This window comes from Cannabis sativa, chromosome 3 (assembly GCF_029168945.1).
Source record: "Cannabis sativa cultivar Pink pepper isolate KNU-18-1 chromosome 3, ASM2916894v1, whole genome shotgun sequence".
Lineage (NCBI taxonomy): Eukaryota > Viridiplantae > Streptophyta > Magnoliopsida > Rosales > Cannabaceae > Cannabis > Cannabis sativa.
This window is the reverse complement of record NC_083603.1, coordinates 10948697-10968890: the sequence shown is the minus strand read 5'-3', so window position 1 is coordinate 10968890 and position 20194 is coordinate 10948697. Positions and strand designations below refer to the sequence as shown.

Sequence of the window (20194 nt, the reverse complement as noted above, 5' to 3'; positions counted from 1 at the left end):
AGTGCTGAGCAAGCTGATGAGGACCCCAACTTCTCAATCGACAGATTTGAACTCAGGCACTTTGATTGAGTTTTAGCCTTTTTTTTTGGCCTTTGGGCTATAACCTTAAGACATCCATCCAAGTAAAATTTAATATTGGTTTTATTTTTATTTTTTTAAGATAAACGAATGATTGGATAGCCTTTAAGCCCAGACTTTTATCTAGCTTTTTGCTTTATTTTCATGCATATATGTACACTTTGCTTTTCTTTTTTTCTTTCAAGAATTTTTTACTCAAGTGTTTACCATGGTTCTTACCAATTTTGTGCGGGTGCCCTCAAGTGACCGAGCAGACTTTGGACTCTTGATCAATTACCATTAACTTAAGTATTTTTATTTGTCTGTTCAATCCTTGTACCTGGATGGATCATTTTGCAAACATGTTAGGTAGTTATGTGACTTAAGAATAAACCAATAAAAATTTTCAAGTAATAATTTATAAATTGACCCAACTTCAAAGATAATTAATCGCTTTATTAGTTTATTGGTCGACATGTGTTGTTACCAAATCAATATACATTTAAATTGTGAATAATAAAAATTTATTACATGATATGTTCAGATAAGATAGGAAAAACTTCTAAATGATATATTCCATCCAAAAGACTTTATTGAAGAGCAATGAATGTTTAGATATTGTATTTTAGAGGTGGTCATTCGGGCCTTAACATAAGTATTTTTCTAAGCCCTTTGAACGGTAACCATCCACACGACCATTACGTAAGAGTGATGTTTTAGAATTATGCAATTACGTGGTCTTCAGAACTGTGCACTTATTGGTAGTATTTTCTTAGATGTTCACCATTCTAATACCGTGGTACTTGAACTAGCTCCATATTTCCATCACACCGACCCAATTTGTATGCTCCTTATTTTGTAACATTAGTTACTTGGTATGGCCCTTCCCAATTAGGCCCGAGCACAACTGTTGCACCATCTTTGGAGTTAAGGAATACTATTCTATGTACCAAGTCTCCCACAAAATTTTTTCTTTCTTTAACTTGCTTGTTGAAGTGTCTAGCTAATTTTTGTTGATAAGCTTGTAGCTTCAAGTTTGCTAGATCTCTTCATTCTTCAATCTTGTCCAGTGATTATGTTAGGAGAGCACGATTTGTTTCTTAGTCATACATCAACCTTTTGTGGGATCGATATTCCAATTCTACAGGCAACATTGTTTCATAGCCATAGGCCATAGCAAAAGGTATTTTTCTAGTGCTCGTCCGTTTTGTTGTTCTGTAAGACCAGAGCACCTTGGGAAACTCTTCAGGCCAATTGACTTTGGCTTCTTCGAGATTTTCTTCAGAGTAACCTTAAGAGTTTTATTAACTACTTCTACCTGACAATTTCCTTGAGGGTGTGCAGCTGTTGAAAAGCTCTGCAAAATCCCATTTGTCGTGTAAAAGTCGATGAACATTTAGCGGTCAAATTATTTTCCATTGTGTAAAAAAAAATTCTGCGGGAGTCTTTACTGACAAATAATGTTCTTTATTGTAACGTCTAAAAATTACTTGAAATTTATAGTTGCTAGTGGTTCGGCTTCCGTCCACTTTATAAAATAATCAACAATCATGATTGCGTATTGCACTCCACCTTTTTCTTTTGGTAGTTGTCCAATCAGGTCTATCCCTTATATAGCAAATGGCCAAGGACTTTTTATTTTGATTATCATTGGTCAAAATCCTAGGCACTTTGGAGAACCTTTGGCACTTATCACATTTTTTCATGTAAACTTTTGAATCTTCAATCTTGGTTTGCCAAAAATATCCTTGACAAAATATCTTTTTAGACAAACTTTGCCCCTAACATGATTACCGCAAAACCCCTCGTGAACTTCAATAAGGAGTCATGCAACTTCTTCTTTAGTGATGCATCTTAGCAGTGACATCGAGAAACCTATTATGTACATCACTCCATGTGTGATTAAGTACCATGCAACCTTTCTCATCATCTTTCGAATTTCTATCACTTGGAAGCTTTCCAATTTATAAATAGCCTGGTCATTCATGTAGGAGTATTGTACAACATTTCAATTTCTTTCATGCAAGTGATGTTATGTTCTTTCAGAAACTGAATTGGGATTAAGTTTTCCTTGTTAGCCATAGTGTTGCTTGCCAACCATGCCAAAGCATCAACAGTTACATTTTCCTCTTTTGGGATATGCCTAAGGTTAAATCCTTTGAATTGTGTGGGAAAGTCTTGAATTTTACTTAAATACGCCATCATTTTTACCCTCGAGCCATGTATTCCCCCAAAATGTGATTGATGACCAACTAAGAATCGTTGCAGATGTCTAGGTACTCAGCATGTACTTCCTGAGCAAGTTTTAGTCCGGCTATGAGTGCTTTATACTCCATTTCATTATTGGTTGTTGTGAAGCCAAACTTTATCACTCCGTGTAGGGATTGCCTCCAAAGTGTAATGAAAGTTATTCCTGCACCTAATAGTTGGTCAGTGGATGATTCTTCCACATGCAATTTCCATATTGATTTATCATCACCGTTTTCTTCTAGTGTATACACTTTTCCTTGTTATTTTTTTGGCTCGGTGTTCTCCTATGAACTTGTTGTTTCTTCTCTTGTACATTCAGCCACAAAGTCTGGCAAGGCTTGACCTTTTATTATTTTCAAGGCTGATAAGTAATTTCATATTGTCCTAGCTCACTTTCCCATTTAAGTAGCCCACCAGAAGCATCAGGCTTTTGCAGTACTTGGCATAATGGCTGGTCGGTATAGACTCTAATGGGGTGAGCTAGGAAATATGGTTGAAACTTCCTAGATGCCAGGAATAAGCAATAGGTCAATTTTTCGATTAGAGAATATTGAATTTTAGCATCAATTAACCTTTTTCTAAGAGAGTAGACCGAATATTGGGTATTGTTTTCTTCTCTGATCAGTATGACACTGACAACATATTGAGTCATTGTAAGATATATTCCGAATTCTTATTCGTCCAAATGTTTTAATAGGATAGGGGATGTGCAAGTTGCTTCTTTAGTTCTTGAAAAGCTCTTTCACACTCGGTTCATTCAAACTTCTTATTTCCTCAAAGGATGTTGAAGGAAGGAACACATTAATCTGTTGACTTGGATACAAATTTTCTCAGTGCGGCTATCTGACTAGTAAGGCTTTGAAATTCCTTGACTTCTTTGGCAATTTCATATCCAAAAGGGCTTGAAGTTTCTTTGGGTTGGCTTCTATTCCACAAGCACTGATAATAAAACTTAGAAATTTACCTGAGCTAACCCCAAATGAATACTTAAGTGGATTGAGTTTCATGTGATATTTCTTGAGGGTCTTGAAGCATTCATACAAGTCCTCTCTATTACCCCAGCCTTATTGGATTTGACAAGCATGTTATCTACGCACACCTCTACATTACGTTTGATCTGGTCTTTGAACATCCTATTGACTGGTCACTGGTAGGTATCCTCAAAATTCTTTAGTCCAAACAACATAACTTTATAGCAGTACAAGCCAACATCTATTTGGAAGCTAGTGTGATCTTGGTTGGGTGGATACATTCTTATTTGATTATACCCTGAGTAGGCATCGATGAAGCTTAGGATTTAATGACCTATTGTAGCATCCACAAGTTAGTCGATCCTTGGAAGTGGAAAATAGTCCTTCAGACACGCTTTATTGAGGTTAGTGAAATTGATGCACAACCACCATTTCTTGTTCCGCTTGGGTACTAGTACAGGGTTGGCTACCCAGGCCGGGTAGAAGGCCTCAATTATGAATCTATCTGTTATGAGCCTTTCTAACCCTTCTTTTAATGCTTGTGCATGCTTTTTACCCCTCAATCTCCTTTTTTGCCAGAGGGGACAAAAGTGGAGATTAATATTGAGGGCGTGAGAAATGATAGTTGGATCGATCCCGACCATGTCCTCATGTGACCAGGCAAAAATGTCAAGATTTTCTCTTAAAAATTTTATCAAAGCTTATTTTATTTTGAGCAACAAACCTTTACCAATTTTGAGTTTCCTGGTCGGCATGGCAGGATCAATTTGAACTTCTTCAAGTTCTTTGACTAGCCTAACATTTTTACTTGGGTCCCCAAGGCGGGAATCCATGTCTTCATCCCCACATTGGGCAGATCCCTATTTAGCAATACTTTTAGCTTTCTCTAAACTCTTGCTGGATGTCTCTTCTCTTTTGGCCTTAGTCGAAGCAAGGTTGTAGCATTCTCGTGCAGTTCTTTGAGTGCCTTCCAGATAACCTACTCCATTTCTGGTCAAAATTTTTACATACATGTGGTAAATTGAGGTTACTGCCTTCAAATCATATAAGGCTTGTTAGGCCAACATGATGTTTAATGCAGAAGGAACATCAATTACCAAAAATTGTGTCATGATTGTATTAGCATTTGGAGCTTTCCCTTTTGTGAGTAGAAGGTAAGTGTGTCCTAGAGGAACAATACATTGGCCGGATTAAACATATACGAGTTGCGTGTAAGGAACCTAGTCTTTGAGTTGAAACTCAATCTTTTCATATGTAGTTTTGAAAAGAATATTTAAAGACGTATTATTGTCAATTATTGTCGAAGTGACTGGCATATTTGCAATTTGTACTTCTACGACTAAGGGGTCATTATGATGGTAGATGACATGGTCAAAGTCTTCTTCACTGTATGAAATGATTGGTTCTTGTCTACATGACTATTTTGGATTTCTTTCTTGTATTTCATTTTTCTACACGTATTGCAGGGTCTGCATACTTCTCTCTACATTTGGAGTCCCTAGCAATATGAGGGCCTCCAATAATCACTTGTAGATGTTCGTCCACTAGTGGAGGCATCAATTGATTCTAAGTATTATCTTGTTGGGCGACCCTTTGTTCCTGGTCGACCTTAATGTACCTTCGTATGTGCGGTTTATTTTTCTTGATGAGGAATTCTATTTCTTGTTTCAGGTTATTACACTCATTGGGATCATGGTCGTAGTCCGCATAAAAGCAAAAATATTTGGTGGTATCCCTCTTGCTTATATCTTTCTTGATTGGCGGGGGGGGGGGGGGGGGTCTTTTGTACGGCACCACAGACTGAGTTATCGTGAAGATAGTTTCTATTTCTTTAGTAAGGATAATGAAGGCTATGAACTTCAAAATTTTCTCTCGAGAATACTATTACTCAGAGTTATTATTTAATTTTCCTTTCTTCTCGTTGCCTTGATGATTTCTGTTATTTGACCTTTTACCATTCTGAACCAAAATACTATTATTGTCATGATATTTTTGAGTCTGGATATATGTATTGGCAGTAGTGGTATGACTTTGGTTGGTCTTATTCTGACCAACTGTGTCTACATGCCGAATTGCTTCTTCAAGCTTTATAAATCCATATGCTCGACCTAGAAACTCTCCCATTAACCCCACAATGAACATTTCAATATCTTTCCATAATTCTCCCAAAGGTTCAATTCCTCCTAGGATAGCGGCCAGTCTTCCTTCCTCAGTTAATCCTTTCACTTTTGTACCCTCGGTCATAAGCCTAATGATGTAGTCTCTCAAAGGCTCTCCTGATATTTGTTTTACTTCAAATAGGTCTTCTAAGTGAGTTGGGAGTTGCCTTGAAGAGGAAAACTGTGCATGAAACTCCACCATAAAAGACTTCCATGAACTAAACTTTCTTGGGGCTAACATGAAGTACTACTTTTGGGGGGCCTCTACCAAGGTAGCTGGAAAGATTCTACGCCATTCATCATCTTTTACAGCATGCAAGTCCGTTTGCATTTTGAATTGCTTTATGTGGGTTAGAGGATCTTCTTTGCCCGTATACATCTTCCATATAGGCATTTTGAACGTTGTCAACAGATCAAGGGCATTAATTTATGGTGAAAATGGTGAGCCTCGCATCTAGTGAAGCTCTAAGTTGATAAGTTTTGGGTCGTTCAGGGTTTGTACTAGGCTCTAAAATTGACTTATCTGGGCTTGCACCACTAGATCATCTTTAGCTGCTTGTTGGCCAACCTCTGTACCTTTTGAAATTTCACCAGGCACGTAGTTGTCCACATTAATTGGTTGAATATTAGGAGGGATGAAATGTCCATCTTGTCTCCCTATGTGACTTAGATCGTCTCTTAAATTGTATATGAGTCCCAACTTATTGAAGACTGATTCCCCTAGACACCTTCATTTTAGGTCATTATCAATAGTTGACTAGTTTGGTATAGTTGTCTAAGGACGTAAATTATACTGACCATTCCCCAAGATAATGGGCTAGAAAAATTTTGCTCATCTACTGTGTGGCCCATAGTTTGATCATGTGTCCTCGGACTAGGCGGTTCATTACCATGGGTCTATTGAGTGTGATTGGATAGACGTTGTTTTAGGTCATATTGCGATCCATTGGGGATCTAAGTTTCTTTCCCTCTCTTTGGATCCCGTATGATCTCATATTGAAATCTCCCACTGATTGTTGTCCAGTTAACTGATAGGCTCTCTTAATCACCACGGTTGCCTGCCTAGAGAAATTATCATTCATCACATGTTAGGCTCTCATAATCTCCATTTGTTGATCCATCCACTCCTAGAATTGGCATTTTTCCTACTCGAAGGTCAAATTCATAGCTACTCTGGTATCCTTTTGATCTTGGTGAAGAGTGTTGGTGTGCCCTTGCATCTTCCCTAAAGTAGTTCACAAATTTTGTAGCTCCGTATCATCACCAATCGCCACTTGTGGTTCTCTAATTTTTAATACCTGGGCCAGTGTCTCCGACATGAGTACTAGTGGTTCCAGTTTCCTGCGTGTCAAGAGTGAACCCAGTCAAAGGGGTTGTAACTGCGAGTCCTACAAATTGGGGACCACTTGGAGGCTGAGGAATGGTTGGATCAGGATCCATCCTCACTGGATTTGATTTCCTGGAGTTTTCACATTAAGATCTATTACCATTGGATCGGTTTTTTCAGTGCAATTTCCCCTCCTTGTAGCAACATCCATCTTTGTGTGTTTTGAAGAGAATCAAAACAATTCTTTTTCTCTAAAAGAAAGCACCAAATATTAACCTTGCTTTTAGCCAACGACGGTAAGTCAACTAAAGCGATTAGAACATATGATAATTGTTAAATAAAATTAAGCATTAAGAATATAGAGATTTATAGAGATTTAACCTCGTGAGTATGGTAATAGCCTACTCTCCTTTTTGTTGTATTGCTTGTGAGAAAAGAAGCAAGATCGAAGTTCTTGATCTCTCTCGAAAGCTTAAAATTTTTTACAGCATAAGAGCTCTCTAGAACAATTGATTTTGGATCCCTGAATAGTAAACAACTCTAGTATTTATTGAGAAGAGTTACATTAATTAGGTTTCCCAAATAAATGAGAATAATAAATGAAACTAGGAACATTTCTTATTTTACAACAACATGTGTGGAAAACCCATTAAAATAGGAATTAGATTAATAAAATAAACAAGTATCTGCAAAAATATTCCAGCTGCATCTACCCTCATAAGCATATACAGACTAGCTATGAGATTGACGCTGGTCGGGCAATACCATTTACCCTACCCCGATGTTCCAACTTAATCTTGAAATAAATTATTTTCATGGAATAATTCACTATGGACAATATACCAAGGATGGTGTCACTTGTCCAGGTTTTAAAATCACGTGTCACTTAGATATATGCCACATCATCTTGTGTAAAATTTGAGATAACAAGCATAAAAAAATAACCTTTCGAAATTTGGACATCGTGCTTGTAGTTATCCATCTCATTAGTTGAAAAAAATTTCCTGCGTTTTCCAATCTAACTATACTTTAAAACAATAAGCAATATAGCAACAATGAAAAATAAGTATTCAACACTTTTAACATGATTATCACAAACAAGACAACTACTATTAGAATGAATTCTCATATTCGTTGCCTATCTCAGGCATACAATTTATTGGAAGCAATGAGCCAACCGATAATTCTATACTTAGCCACCATGGACGAATCCACATAGAGATGATGGGGCAGTCTCCCCTTTGAAAAACAATTAGAAAAAATATATATGCATTTAATTATTTATAACATATATTTGTAATTAAAGATAATATATATAATCATAATACTATATTTGGTATAATATTTGGTAAGCTACCTTACTTATATAATAGAGGTCAATAGTTCAAATCTCAACAAAAATATATTTATCTGTTGTTGTTAGGCACCACACATTTATTCCAAACAACCTCACCCCCAAAAAACTCTATCACAATCCTAAATAAGGACTTTATATACCGTAGCAATATGGTAGGGAAGTGTTTTGATAACTGGTCAATTGTTTAAGCTTTTTTTAACAGCAATAATTTTACGCTAATACCAACTCACATCATGTGGAGCTTTATACCCTCACGAATCATGTGAAATAGTATTTTACCCTTTTTTGTACTTGAATTACATTAATATTGAGTTATTTTCTATATTACATGTATATTTTTATAAATTGTAATAGCACAAAGTGCACAACTCACTTCTCCAAATTGACCAGACACCCTCGGACACCATGGCCACCCAAACATGGTGGAAGATCATGATGTGGACTCAACCTATTTCCTCAAAAATCAAACACTTTTTTGGCAAGCTTACCATGATATCCTCCTAATTAACCATAATTTGCATAAAAGAAAGTCTTTGCCTTCACCAAAATGTTGTCATTGCCACTACTAAAATGAGACCCCACTACATGCTCTTTTTAGGTGTTTAACTATTTAGAAGGTATAGAAATTAACAAATTTTTCTAAATTTATATCTAATCATGTCTCTCTAACTTGTATGGACTTACTTCACTTGGATGATAGCACTTTCACAGCTAGCGACTTTCAGTTTTTTGCTTGTTTGATTTGAAAATTATGGCATTACAAGAATTAACATCTGCATCACCCCTCTGTTTTAGTGCCCATCAAAATAATACAATGGACTGAAGACTAGTTGGCTCAATATCAAAACATCAACAACCCTCATAAAGCTGCTAGTCATGCTTCACCAATGTAGCCATCACACTATGAGATAACAATACCATCCTATTGATTGAAGTTTACTGTGGACGCTGCTCAAGATGCAAATAATAACAAAATAGGTTTTGGTATGGCTACTCACAACAATCACAACGACGCGCTTTTGACTTTAGCAACACCATGGTGGGGTTTCCATTCGCCTTTGATAATGGAAGCTCACGCCTCCAGCATGTTCTTACTTGGTGTAGAAACTATTTTATTCAGCCAGATTATATTGAATTTTACTGTAAGATACTTGTTGACTATATTTGTAACAATGCTTCTCATAATCTCCATCTGAATAGGTTTGCAACGGAGATTCAAAGCTTGCTATCTTTTTTTTCTAAAGCTACTGTCAACTATATTCCTCAAGGGGTAAATGAAGTTGCTCATCGTCTTGTTAAAGTATGCTTTACGCACTACTACAATGTTAGCCTTTAGAGGCAGTTTTTTCAACCCCGTTTATAAAAAGGGAAGCTAAAGGGTGTGAAAATACCCGCTATGTTCGAAATTGACATTTAGAGGCGGTTTTTTGATAAAAACCGTAGGTATAAAATTGCATTATACCATTTAGAGGCGGTTGGAAATTAATTTTTATTTTTTTTTCTGAAATACCCTATGCCGTCGGTTCCTTTATAGGAACCGACGGCATAGGGTACACGAAAACCTGACACGTGTACCCTATGCCATCGGTTCCTATGAAGGAACCGACGCCATAGGGTCGATCTCTGAATAAACCCTATGGCTCGTCTTCCTCCTTCATTTCACTCAGCCATTTCCCCACCCAGCAAAAACCAGAGAGAAAAAAACCCAGCAAAAACCCTCGCCGAACCATCTTCTCTCAACCATATCTCCCCCATTTCTCAATCATTTCAGCCCATTTTTTTTTTAAAATCCTCCATTTTCGATACTTAATAACATACACCTAAAAAGTTTTGATTTTTTAGCCTCTAAAAGTGTCATCCGAACCCAAATAGTAAATTTTGGGTGTGAAATCCGGCCACCCATTTTTGTTGAGAAATTGTTCAATCTCAACCTCGTTTAAGGTATAAATATTGCTTCTATTCTCATTGTATTATGTATATTGTTTTATTTTTTGTTTTTGTAAATTATTATTTGAGTTTTTCTATTTTATTAGTAATATTATTGTGTTTTATGTGTATAGTGTCGGGATTTTTTACGGTTGTCGTCGGATTGCGGTTATTAGGTAATAATTTATACCACAATGTATAGTATATATATGTATTTGTATATTTTATTGAATATTTGTATATAATGTGTGTATATATTGTGTGTGTGTATATAGTGTGTGTATATTTTTTATGAAAATAAATTTTGTAATTGTATTTTATATATTTTTTGCAATATATATTTATTCTGAATAAAATGACATTGGAGGGATTTCATTAGTTTAGAAATAAAAATTTTAAAATTGAATTAGTGTGTGATATAATTTTATTTTTTTGAGATAATAGTGTGAGATATAATTGATTATATATATGTATGTATAATTTAGTAACTAAGTAACTTGTTACAATTTTTTATAACTAGTTATAAGTTATGAAATAATTAATTGTGTAATTTCGTTGTATTTCTTTATATTATAGGGGTTCGGCATAATTTTGTGTGTAGCGTATTTGGGCTTGCAATTATAGGTATATACTTTTACTAACTTTTTCTTAATATATAATTAATTATCAATGCATGTTAGTTGAGTTTGAATATCTTAAATATTCATCCGTAGTGAAGTAGGTTACGCGAATACATGTACTTTGCGGTCGGATGGGTGGATTAATTTTGTATTGTTTATCTGTTTTGTTTGTTATTTTAGGCACTTGTAAAATTTTTGGGAACGTCCAATTACAGCCGTTATGCTGCCGAAATTTCGGTAGAATTAGGATAAATCTTACTAAAACCATTCATAATATAGTTAATTATAACATAGTAATAAGAAGTTAGGTCACATAAAAAATAATAATATTCACATTTATGTAAACTTTTTAATTTTACCAACATTCTAATCAACTAAACAACCTAATAACATGAACTAATGTAAAACGAAAATTTGAGTAATTTTTAGATTAATATGAATAAATTGTGTGAGAAACTTAGTTAGTTACATTGTGTAATTAGTAACTAGATATAATTAGTTACTAAATAAATTAACAAAATAAACATATAAAATCCTTCTTTTTTATTTTTTTTTTCTTTCATTTGAGAGGTTCAATGTGGATTTTTATTTTTCAAAGAAAATAAAGAGCAAAAGTTAATTAAAAGGGGAAAATATTAGTTAATACCTTTATTGCTTTACCAAAAATTTTTCCCCTCAATTTTATTTATTAAAAATATTTAACATTTTAATAACATTCTAATCAACAAAACAACCTAATAATATGAACTAATCTAAAACGAGAATTTGAGTAATTTATAAATTAATATGAATAAATTGTGAGAAACTTAGTTAGTTACATTGTGTAATTAGTAACTAGCTATAAGTAGTTACTAAATACTGAATTTTTTTGGATAGGATTTTTGTTATGGATAAATCATGGATGCGTGAGGAGAGAGACACACTGCGATTTCAAGTAGGGTTCGATGCATTTTTAGAGTTTGCCTTAAAGAATTCTACAAATCACGATCGTATTCATTGTCCGTGTGTAGATTGTTGTAATGTATCTAAAGGGAATATTACAATGATTAAGGACCATGTGTATTTACGAGGTTTCAATAGAAGTTATACTAATTGGTATTACCATGGCGAACATTTACCTAATGATCCATATCCATTAGGAAAGCGGGGGGTAGATGATATCGAGGGTAATGATTTCGATGATTATCCATTGGACTTGCTTAACGAAGCACAGGAGGAATTTCTTAATGATCCTGAGAAATTCGATAATTTTCTTAGTGATGCTGATAAACCTCTGTTCGATGGTTGTAAAAAACTAAGATTACCAACAATGGTAAAGTTTTACAACATAAAAGCAGAAAATGGAGTGAGCGATAAATGTTTTACTCAATTTTTAATTTGCTTTTAAAGATATCTTACCATTTGCCAACTGCTTTCCGGAATCTACTTATGAAGTGAAAAAAACGTTAAATTCTATAGGATTGAAGTATGAAAAAATTCATGCATGTCCGAACGATTGCATTTTATATCGTAAGAAATATGCAGACATGAATTATTGCCCGACTTGCGGTTTATCCCGCCATAAAGTAAACAAGAGTAAGGAGAATAGGAAACTAATGGGTCTGAAATCACATGATTGTCATGCGTTAATGCAACATCTACTTCCAATTGCCATTAGATCAGTCTTGCCAAAAAATGTTCGAGAGTGTTTGACACATGTTTGCATTTTCTTTAATAGGCTGTGCGGGAAGGAATTAGAATTGGATAAGTTAGATGCATTACATGAACATGTAGTCAAAACATTGTGCAACCTGGAAAAGTTTTTTCCGCCATCTTTTTTCGACATCATGATCCATTTAATGGTTCATCTAGTGAGAGAAGCAAGGCTGTGTGGGCCGGTGTGGGCGAGATGGATGTATCCATTTGAAAGAAATATGAAGGTACTTAAAAGTTATGTGCGTAACCACTATCGGCCAGAAGCATGTATGGTTGAGTGCTACATATACGAAGAGGTTTGTGGAATTTTGTTCGAGTACATGGTGAGTTGAGGCAATAGGAATTAGCAAACCAAGAACTGACCCAGATGATGTTGATAGAGGATTAAGGGGCAAAGGGACAATGGTGACAGTGTCCAAGCTTGAACTAGATCAAGCTCAATTAGTCGTAATGAACAATAACGCAGAGGTTCAACCATATATAACGTAAGTACCTTTTGTTTGATTAACATTACTTAAGTCACGATGAACAATAACTTGATTTATCTTACTTGTTTTACAGTGACCATATGGAGCTGTTACAATCAATGGTTCCAAGAAATCAAAAAAATAAACAAAAATGGGTTGCAGACCAACATCGTCAAACTTTCATTGGGTGGTTAAGGAATACCATTATATCAAAGTTGAACGAACCGAATCATGGAGTATCTGATGTGTTGAGTCGTATTGCCCTTGGACCAACTTTTGCGGTTGCAAAGCATGAAGCGTACATTGTAAGGGGTAAACGTTTTCATACAAAGTCAAGAGATGATGCTCGAGAGGTTCAAAATAGTGGTATACGTATCGTCGCAGAAACTATGCACTTTGCAAGTGCAAAAGATAGAAACCCTGTTTTAGGTACTATGACGTATTACGGGGTCATTGAAGAAATATGGGAGCTCAATTATTTTGCGTTCCGAATTCCACTTTTTAAGTGTTCTTGGGTTGACAACAACGTTGGAGTAAAAACTGACGAGCTTGGTTTTACTTTGGTTGATTTAAGTAACAGAGGAAGCAAGAATGATCCATTCATCATGGCTAGCCAAGCAGCTCAAGTTTTTTACATTTCTGATCCGGCTAATGATAAATGGTCTATTGTTTTATCGACATCAGAGAGGAGGTTCTTAGAGACTGAAGAGGATGAGGAGAATGCTGACTTATGTTACGATGACTTCATTGTTGGACAACCAATTCATGAGAAACTCATGGGAATTGATCGTAACATTGAGGAAGACGACGCTGAATACATTAGAAACGATATCAATGAGGGAATATGGGTCAATTGTGATTCAGGCAAACATAAACAAAAAAAGAAAAGAAAACGTGTCTAATTGGTAACTTGATATATAGCTTACTTTATATTGTGGTTGTGAATGGTCCTGAATACTTAACAATTTGTTTATGCTTTTAATATTTCATATACACTACTTGTTATATATATAGCTAACTTTGAAGTTTGTTTGTTAATGGTGTAGACATGGCGAACTCAGAATCAGGATCTGATTCGGGAGCAGAAAATGAGTGTCCAACCACAATACCTACACGAGGGCCGACGCAAATGAATGAAATATCCAAACTAATGGATCAGGGCAAAAGAGTGGCCCTCGAAGTTAATGATAAAGGTCAATACTGTGGAAAAAGCTACGCAAAGCTCGTATCCACTCTAGGAGTCAGATGTCGGCAGACAATAGGGTTGGCTTATAAAAACTGGAAAGAAGTCAACCAGACTCTGAAAAATAAAGTTTGGAAAGACATTCAGGTAAGCTATTATTTGTTCGAATTTTGATTTGTTTTTCTATTACTCCAAATGTTGACTCTAACCGTGTTTGTTTTCCTTCAAAATAGACGGGGTTCATTGTGCCGGACACCTTCAAACATGATTGTCTAATCCTAGCTGGGAAGTTAATGAAAGACTTCAAGAATAGGATGACAAAAGACATCATAATGCCCGCGTTGAAAGAGAATGATGCGGGACGGCCGGCACAAGTCACCGAAAAGCACCGGAGATCGACGCCGCCGATTGGTGCAAATTTGTTGAAAGTCGACTAACTCTGAATTTACGGTACGCTAATTATATTAACACTAAGATAAACTCTTAAATACAAGTACATGTATCTAATGTATTTTTTTGGCATTGTAGGAATTGAGTAAGGTGCAACGTGAACGTTCCTCAAAAATTCAATCCAGACATCGAAGTGGTCGGAGTGGAATGGTGAACGTACGGGAAGGTTTGTGGTAAGTAATACTTAAAATTTAATGTGCTATAATGTGCTATACAATTTAATTGGTACTCATTTCATTGTTATAACGTTATGTAGAAAAAGGACCTCGAAGTTGCAGATCCTCCCCGCCACCGTGTTTGGATTAAATCTCGCACCAAGAGTAGAAAACTTGTCACTGATTACGACAAGGAAATTGCCGAGAAGATAGTAAGTATATATTAATCCTTAATTGAGTTCTACTCATGAGTTAGTGTATATAATTCATATACTAATTGCTTGAATATATGCGTGCATTAGGCTCAATTAGAGGAGAAGCTTAGTCAGGGACAAATTCAGGTCCAGGGCCAAAACGATATCCTCACGCGGGCGCTCGGGACACCGCAGCATCCTGGACGTGTCGGGGCTGCTTGGGTATGCTATTACTTCAAATGTTATTTATTTAGTTACACAAATGAAATCGTTGCTAATTTGCATTTTATGATTTGTAGGTTCACGACCGGGGCATCTCAAGCTGTTCGGCGGGAAGAAAAGGGAAGTGTACGATGTTGTGGCTCGGCAAGCGAAGGAGATTGAAAAATTAAAAGCCGAAGTCCAATCCCTTAAGCGACGGAGGAACGGCGCCGAACAAGAGGAAGAAGGAGAGGTGGCTGGTGAGGCGTATGTTCCACAACCATACGCTCCTCAGGATGATGTACAACCACAAATTTATGCTGAGGAGTTCATTTCCCTCAACGACCAAGGTATCCTATACAATTTTGATGACCATGCGGCCCTTAATCAGCAAGTACATCTCTGCTCTGACAACATCGACAATATTGTGGCCCGAGGGTATTTGTACGAGCATGTGGGTACGATCAAAGTTCCTTTGCCCGGGATTACGATGATTCACATGCTCGGATCATGGTTTCGGAAATCTGCAAGAGGACGCGAAATCCCGGTCCCAATTGAAGAGTTCGGATATGTTAGGGACGTGTACCGGATGTTCCTTCCTTGGCCTAAACACTTAATTTTAACAACGAGGTAACTTCTCAACTCGAAATTAATTATTAATGATTAGTGGAGTTTGAATATCTTCAATATTCATCCGTAGTGAAGTAGGTTACGCGAATATATGTCTTTGCGGTGGGATGGATGAACAAACTACGTTATATATGTGTTATTTATCGTTATACGGCCATGTTCAAAAATTTTGGGGTCATTCAATTACAACCGTTATCTTCGAAATTTCGGTAGAATTTAGATAAAATTTGATATATATATATTATGTTCTGTTTTGTTTAGGGTCCACTCGCTCAACCGCCCTCAAGACGTGATGCGTCAAAGGGGAAAGCTCCGATGCTTTCTCCACAAAGCCGTGGTGCACGGGAAGATGACTTGTTCACGGAAGAGAAGATGGCGTTGATCCCTAATTCGCTAAAATGGATGATTCATGAATTCCTAAGGTTCAAAGATAAACGTGATATAATCACAATTTCTGTCCCCCGAGGATTCATTGCACGCGTACCCGAGATCATTTTATGCGGAGAGGATTTGCGACGAGTTGCTACGTGTAACTACATCGGCTACCAGGGAATGCTGTTTGGAATGATGTATACTCTTCTTTAATCTAATTAACCTTATATCAAATTATAGTTAAATTATTATAAGGCACTAACACTTTTTGGCGAGCACATATGGGAGAGCATCAACGGTCTGAGAAAAATTTTCAAGTTTTACGACCCAGAGCTTCTCACAGTGCATGGGATCAACGATGAAGAACAGAGTCAGTCTTTTGACGATGCGGCAAGACGATTGGCTAATTGGTTATCATTAATGAACAACAACCACCAAATGTTCTTTATTCCTTGGAATATCGGGTAAACTTTATTAAATTCTTTAGTGCTAATTGTTCATTTGTATATTATGTCTTCAAATTATTTTTATACTATCTTACTTATATTCCAATATAATTTTCTAGGATGCATTGGACGCTAGTGGTGGTTGCGCCAAGGAAAATTATCCATTTAAACCCTGTAAATGGCCGCCCAATTCCCGAAGAAATAGAACAAATGATCGGAAGGTAATAATTTAATGACTTCTTATGTAACGAATTTAAATTAACTAACGAATTGAAATGCTAATATAATTTTCCCAAACAGGGCATTCATGTATATAGGGGACGCACATCAGTATCTTGGCCCGTGGCAAGGAATTTCACAAGCAAACTGTCCAAGACAACCTAAAAGCCAAGAATGCGGTTTTTATGTTTTGAAATATATCACTGACATCGTCGCACGTGCCAACCCCAACCGTTACATACAAGATCAAAAAGCTGTAAGTTTTAATTATTGATTATAGTATATAAATTTTATAATAACAAATATATAATATACATATACATAAACTAATATAAATTTTTAATTTTTTTAACAGTTTGGGGGTAAGAAGCAATAAGATCCAAAAACAGAATGGTTACCACTACAACGAAAGTGGATCGAACAATTGATGGCGGTGATTCACGGTGACGATTGAGGTTCAAAGGTCGAAGAATTTTTCTTCATTATGTAATTTTATAGATTAACTTGTAGTTAGATTTATTAATTTATTAATATTTTTAACTAATTTTACATGTTTGTGTAATATTTAATGACTTTTATGAAATCAAATTATGTTTTTACCCAAATTTAATTACTATTTAATTTAAAATGTAATTAATATATAATTAAATTAAATAAATATGTAATTTAAAATTTAAATAAATATGTAATTTAAATTAAATAAAATAATATATAAATTAATTAATATAAAATTAAAATTATATAATTAAATTAAAAAAATGAAAAAACTGAAATCTGCTCACTTTTGGCGTCGGTTGCTTCGCCACATATGGCGTCGGTTATTAGCTAGGAACCGACGCCATATATACCCCTATGGCGTCGGTTCCTAGCTAATAAACGACGCCATAGGGGTATATATGGCGTCGGTTCATATAAACCCTTTAGCGTCGCCCTGATCAGCGTCGGTAGCGAATTTCGCGAAAACCGACGCTGAAAGGGCTTAAAAACCGCCTCTAAAGGGTGTTTTTGTAGTAGTGACGCTTAGATGAGGAAGCTTTGTGGAAAGGAACTGATTTTCCTCTTTAATATTGTGTCCTATACTTTGATTTATGTTATTAATGGATACATTTTTTCTTTTTAAAAAAATAGCACACTAGTCTCTTCTCAATTTGCATTAACTAAAGTAAGATCTATATCTACTCCATACATACATACAAAAAAATAATTAGAAAAAAAAGTAAGATCTATCTACTAAACATACACTAATATATAGATACATATTATAGAAAAACAAATCTAAATACAAGAGAGAGAGAGAGAGAGAGAGAGAGAGAGAGAGAGAGAGAGAGAGAGAGAGAGAGAGAGAGAGAGAGAGAGAGAGAGAGAGAGAGAGAGAGAGAGAGAGAGAGAGAGAGAGAGAGAGAGAGAGAGAGAGAGAGAGAGAGAGAGAGAGAGAGAGAGAGAGAGAGAGAGAGAGAGAGAGAGAGACAGAGAGATTTTCTTTTGTTGCTTTAGATTTTTTTGGTATGTGATTTTTACGAAAGCAAAAACAACAAGCTGATCTCGATCAACAAGATATTGATGGTCCATATGAAAGGCTGACTTTTGCCGGAGACAACTTGATGAGGCTGGCTAATTAAAATAAAACGAATTTATAACTCCAAAAGAACTAACTCGATCATCAATAAATATATATATATATATAAATGATGATGATGATTATTCAGACCAAAGAGAAAAATTATGATCATTAGAAGAATAATCATTGAAACCATTATTATTGTAATCATCCCAACTAAAACCTTTTTTCATGGCTGGAGGAGTAAGGATCAAACCTTCAGCCAAACTATCCAGCAATCCAGGCATATTAAACACCTCCTCTTCATCCAAATACTCATCAACATTACTACTACTATTATTATTTGTCAACAACCCTAATCCCGGACCCTGATCCTGAGTCTGACTCTGAGCTTGTGTCACCGTCACAGAGGACGAGGACAGTGGCTCACGAGTACTATTACTACTAATAGTACTCGTAGGATCAGTGACCACCACGTCCACCGGTGCAGCGGCCACACGACTAGAAGAGGCCGTGGTGGAATAATCAATATTTTGCTGATATGTGGTTTTGTCTTGTGGGAAATTCAAGGAGGCAGACTCGCCTTTAATGGCTAGAGCAGCAACATCATAAGCCCTAGCCGCCATGTCCGGAGAGGAAAAAGTTCCAAGCCATAAACGAGAGTTCTTAGTATGTGGCTGCCTCAACTCACAAACCCACTTCCCCTTTCTCTGCCGTACACCTCTGTAGATTGGGTGCCTTGTCTCCTTGAACTTCTTTCTTCCTGACTTTCTCTTTTCCTGTAATAACGATTTCTTCGTAAAATTGTTACTATTATTTGGAGGTAGTAGTACTGATGAGTTGATATTCAGATTTTTTGTACTGACATAATCTTTATGGATTGAAGATGAGGATGAGGATGAGGCTGAGGAGGAGGAAGATGAAGATGGAGAATAATGATGGTAATCTTCAGTAGTAGTACTAAAATTATTCATGGCGACTATAGTACTGTAATATATTACTTTACTATATTTATTTTTTCAGATATTATTACAGAGAACAGGGAAAAGATTGAGATTGGTGGTCTACTAATATAGAAGAAAAATAAGCTCTAATTATTATTATGATTGTTGCTGTTATAATTTGACCCCACATGCTACTATCGATTTTTTTGGCTCATATATTATTTAAGATAAGAAACGTGGAAAAATTCAAATACATGTACTTTTAACGTGGTTCATAAACGCCGCTTTCTGTTTCATCACGTGTCTCTATAAAGACTACTATTAATGAATGAAAACCCACGTGGCTTCATAGTTTACATTTTTCTTTTGGAAACTTTTACCATTCATATTTAAAAATTGTTAATGATGTTTTAGTATGTGACATTAAAATACATAAGAATTTAATATTATAAAATTAATTAAATTCCAAAATACTTTTCTTATACATTTTCTTTTTCTCTTGGCCCTCTCCTTCTCTCTCTCTAACTCTCACCAAATCCAATCAATACCCACGGCCACAAAACTACCTTCGGCAAAACCCACTCCGAAGACAAAATATAGAACAAAATTGAAGAGAATATCGCGAAACTACAAAGAGAAATCATGAAAACCAAAGCCCTAAAAATCTATGAGTTCTCAACTCGTTTGTTTACTGCATCTTTTTTTTTTCTGGTTTTTGATGATGTCGCAAAACATCGCTAAATATCGTGAGACATCGCGAATCATGAAACATGCTAAATGTTTTCAATCTACAACATCGTGAAACACATCGCTAATATCATCGCTATATATCACAAATTATCGTTAAATATTACAAAATATCGCAAATCATCGCTAAACTTCATCCCTAACCTCAGATTTGTTCTATTATTGCAAATACATCCTTAAATATCACAAAAAACTAGTAAATGATCAGAAGAAACAAATACAAAAAACGAGAGAGACCGTTAGAGAAGATGATGTCGACGCCTTGC

The 20194-nt window shown here is 35.7% G+C and overlaps 1 protein-coding gene across 1 annotated transcript; it reads right to left on the bottom strand.

The window, feature by feature from the left end:
* Positions 1–18154: 18154 nt before the first annotated feature.
* LOC115711357 (ethylene-responsive transcription factor ERF024-like) lies at positions 18155–19581 on the bottom strand. The gene has a single exon (XM_030639693.2). It carries the CDS (start codon positions 19209–19211, stop codon positions 18378–18380), a length of 834 nt encoding a protein of 277 aa, XP_030495553.2. The 5' UTR covers positions 19212–19581; the 3' UTR covers positions 18155–18377.
* Between the last annotated feature and the right edge of the window lie 613 nt (positions 19582–20194).

What these genes read in the sequence shown, in the direction of transcription:
- LOC115711357 (XM_030639693.2), bottom strand. Translation starts at nt 19,211, where the DNA reads ATGAATAATTTTAGTACTACTACTGAAGATTACCATCATTATTCTCCA.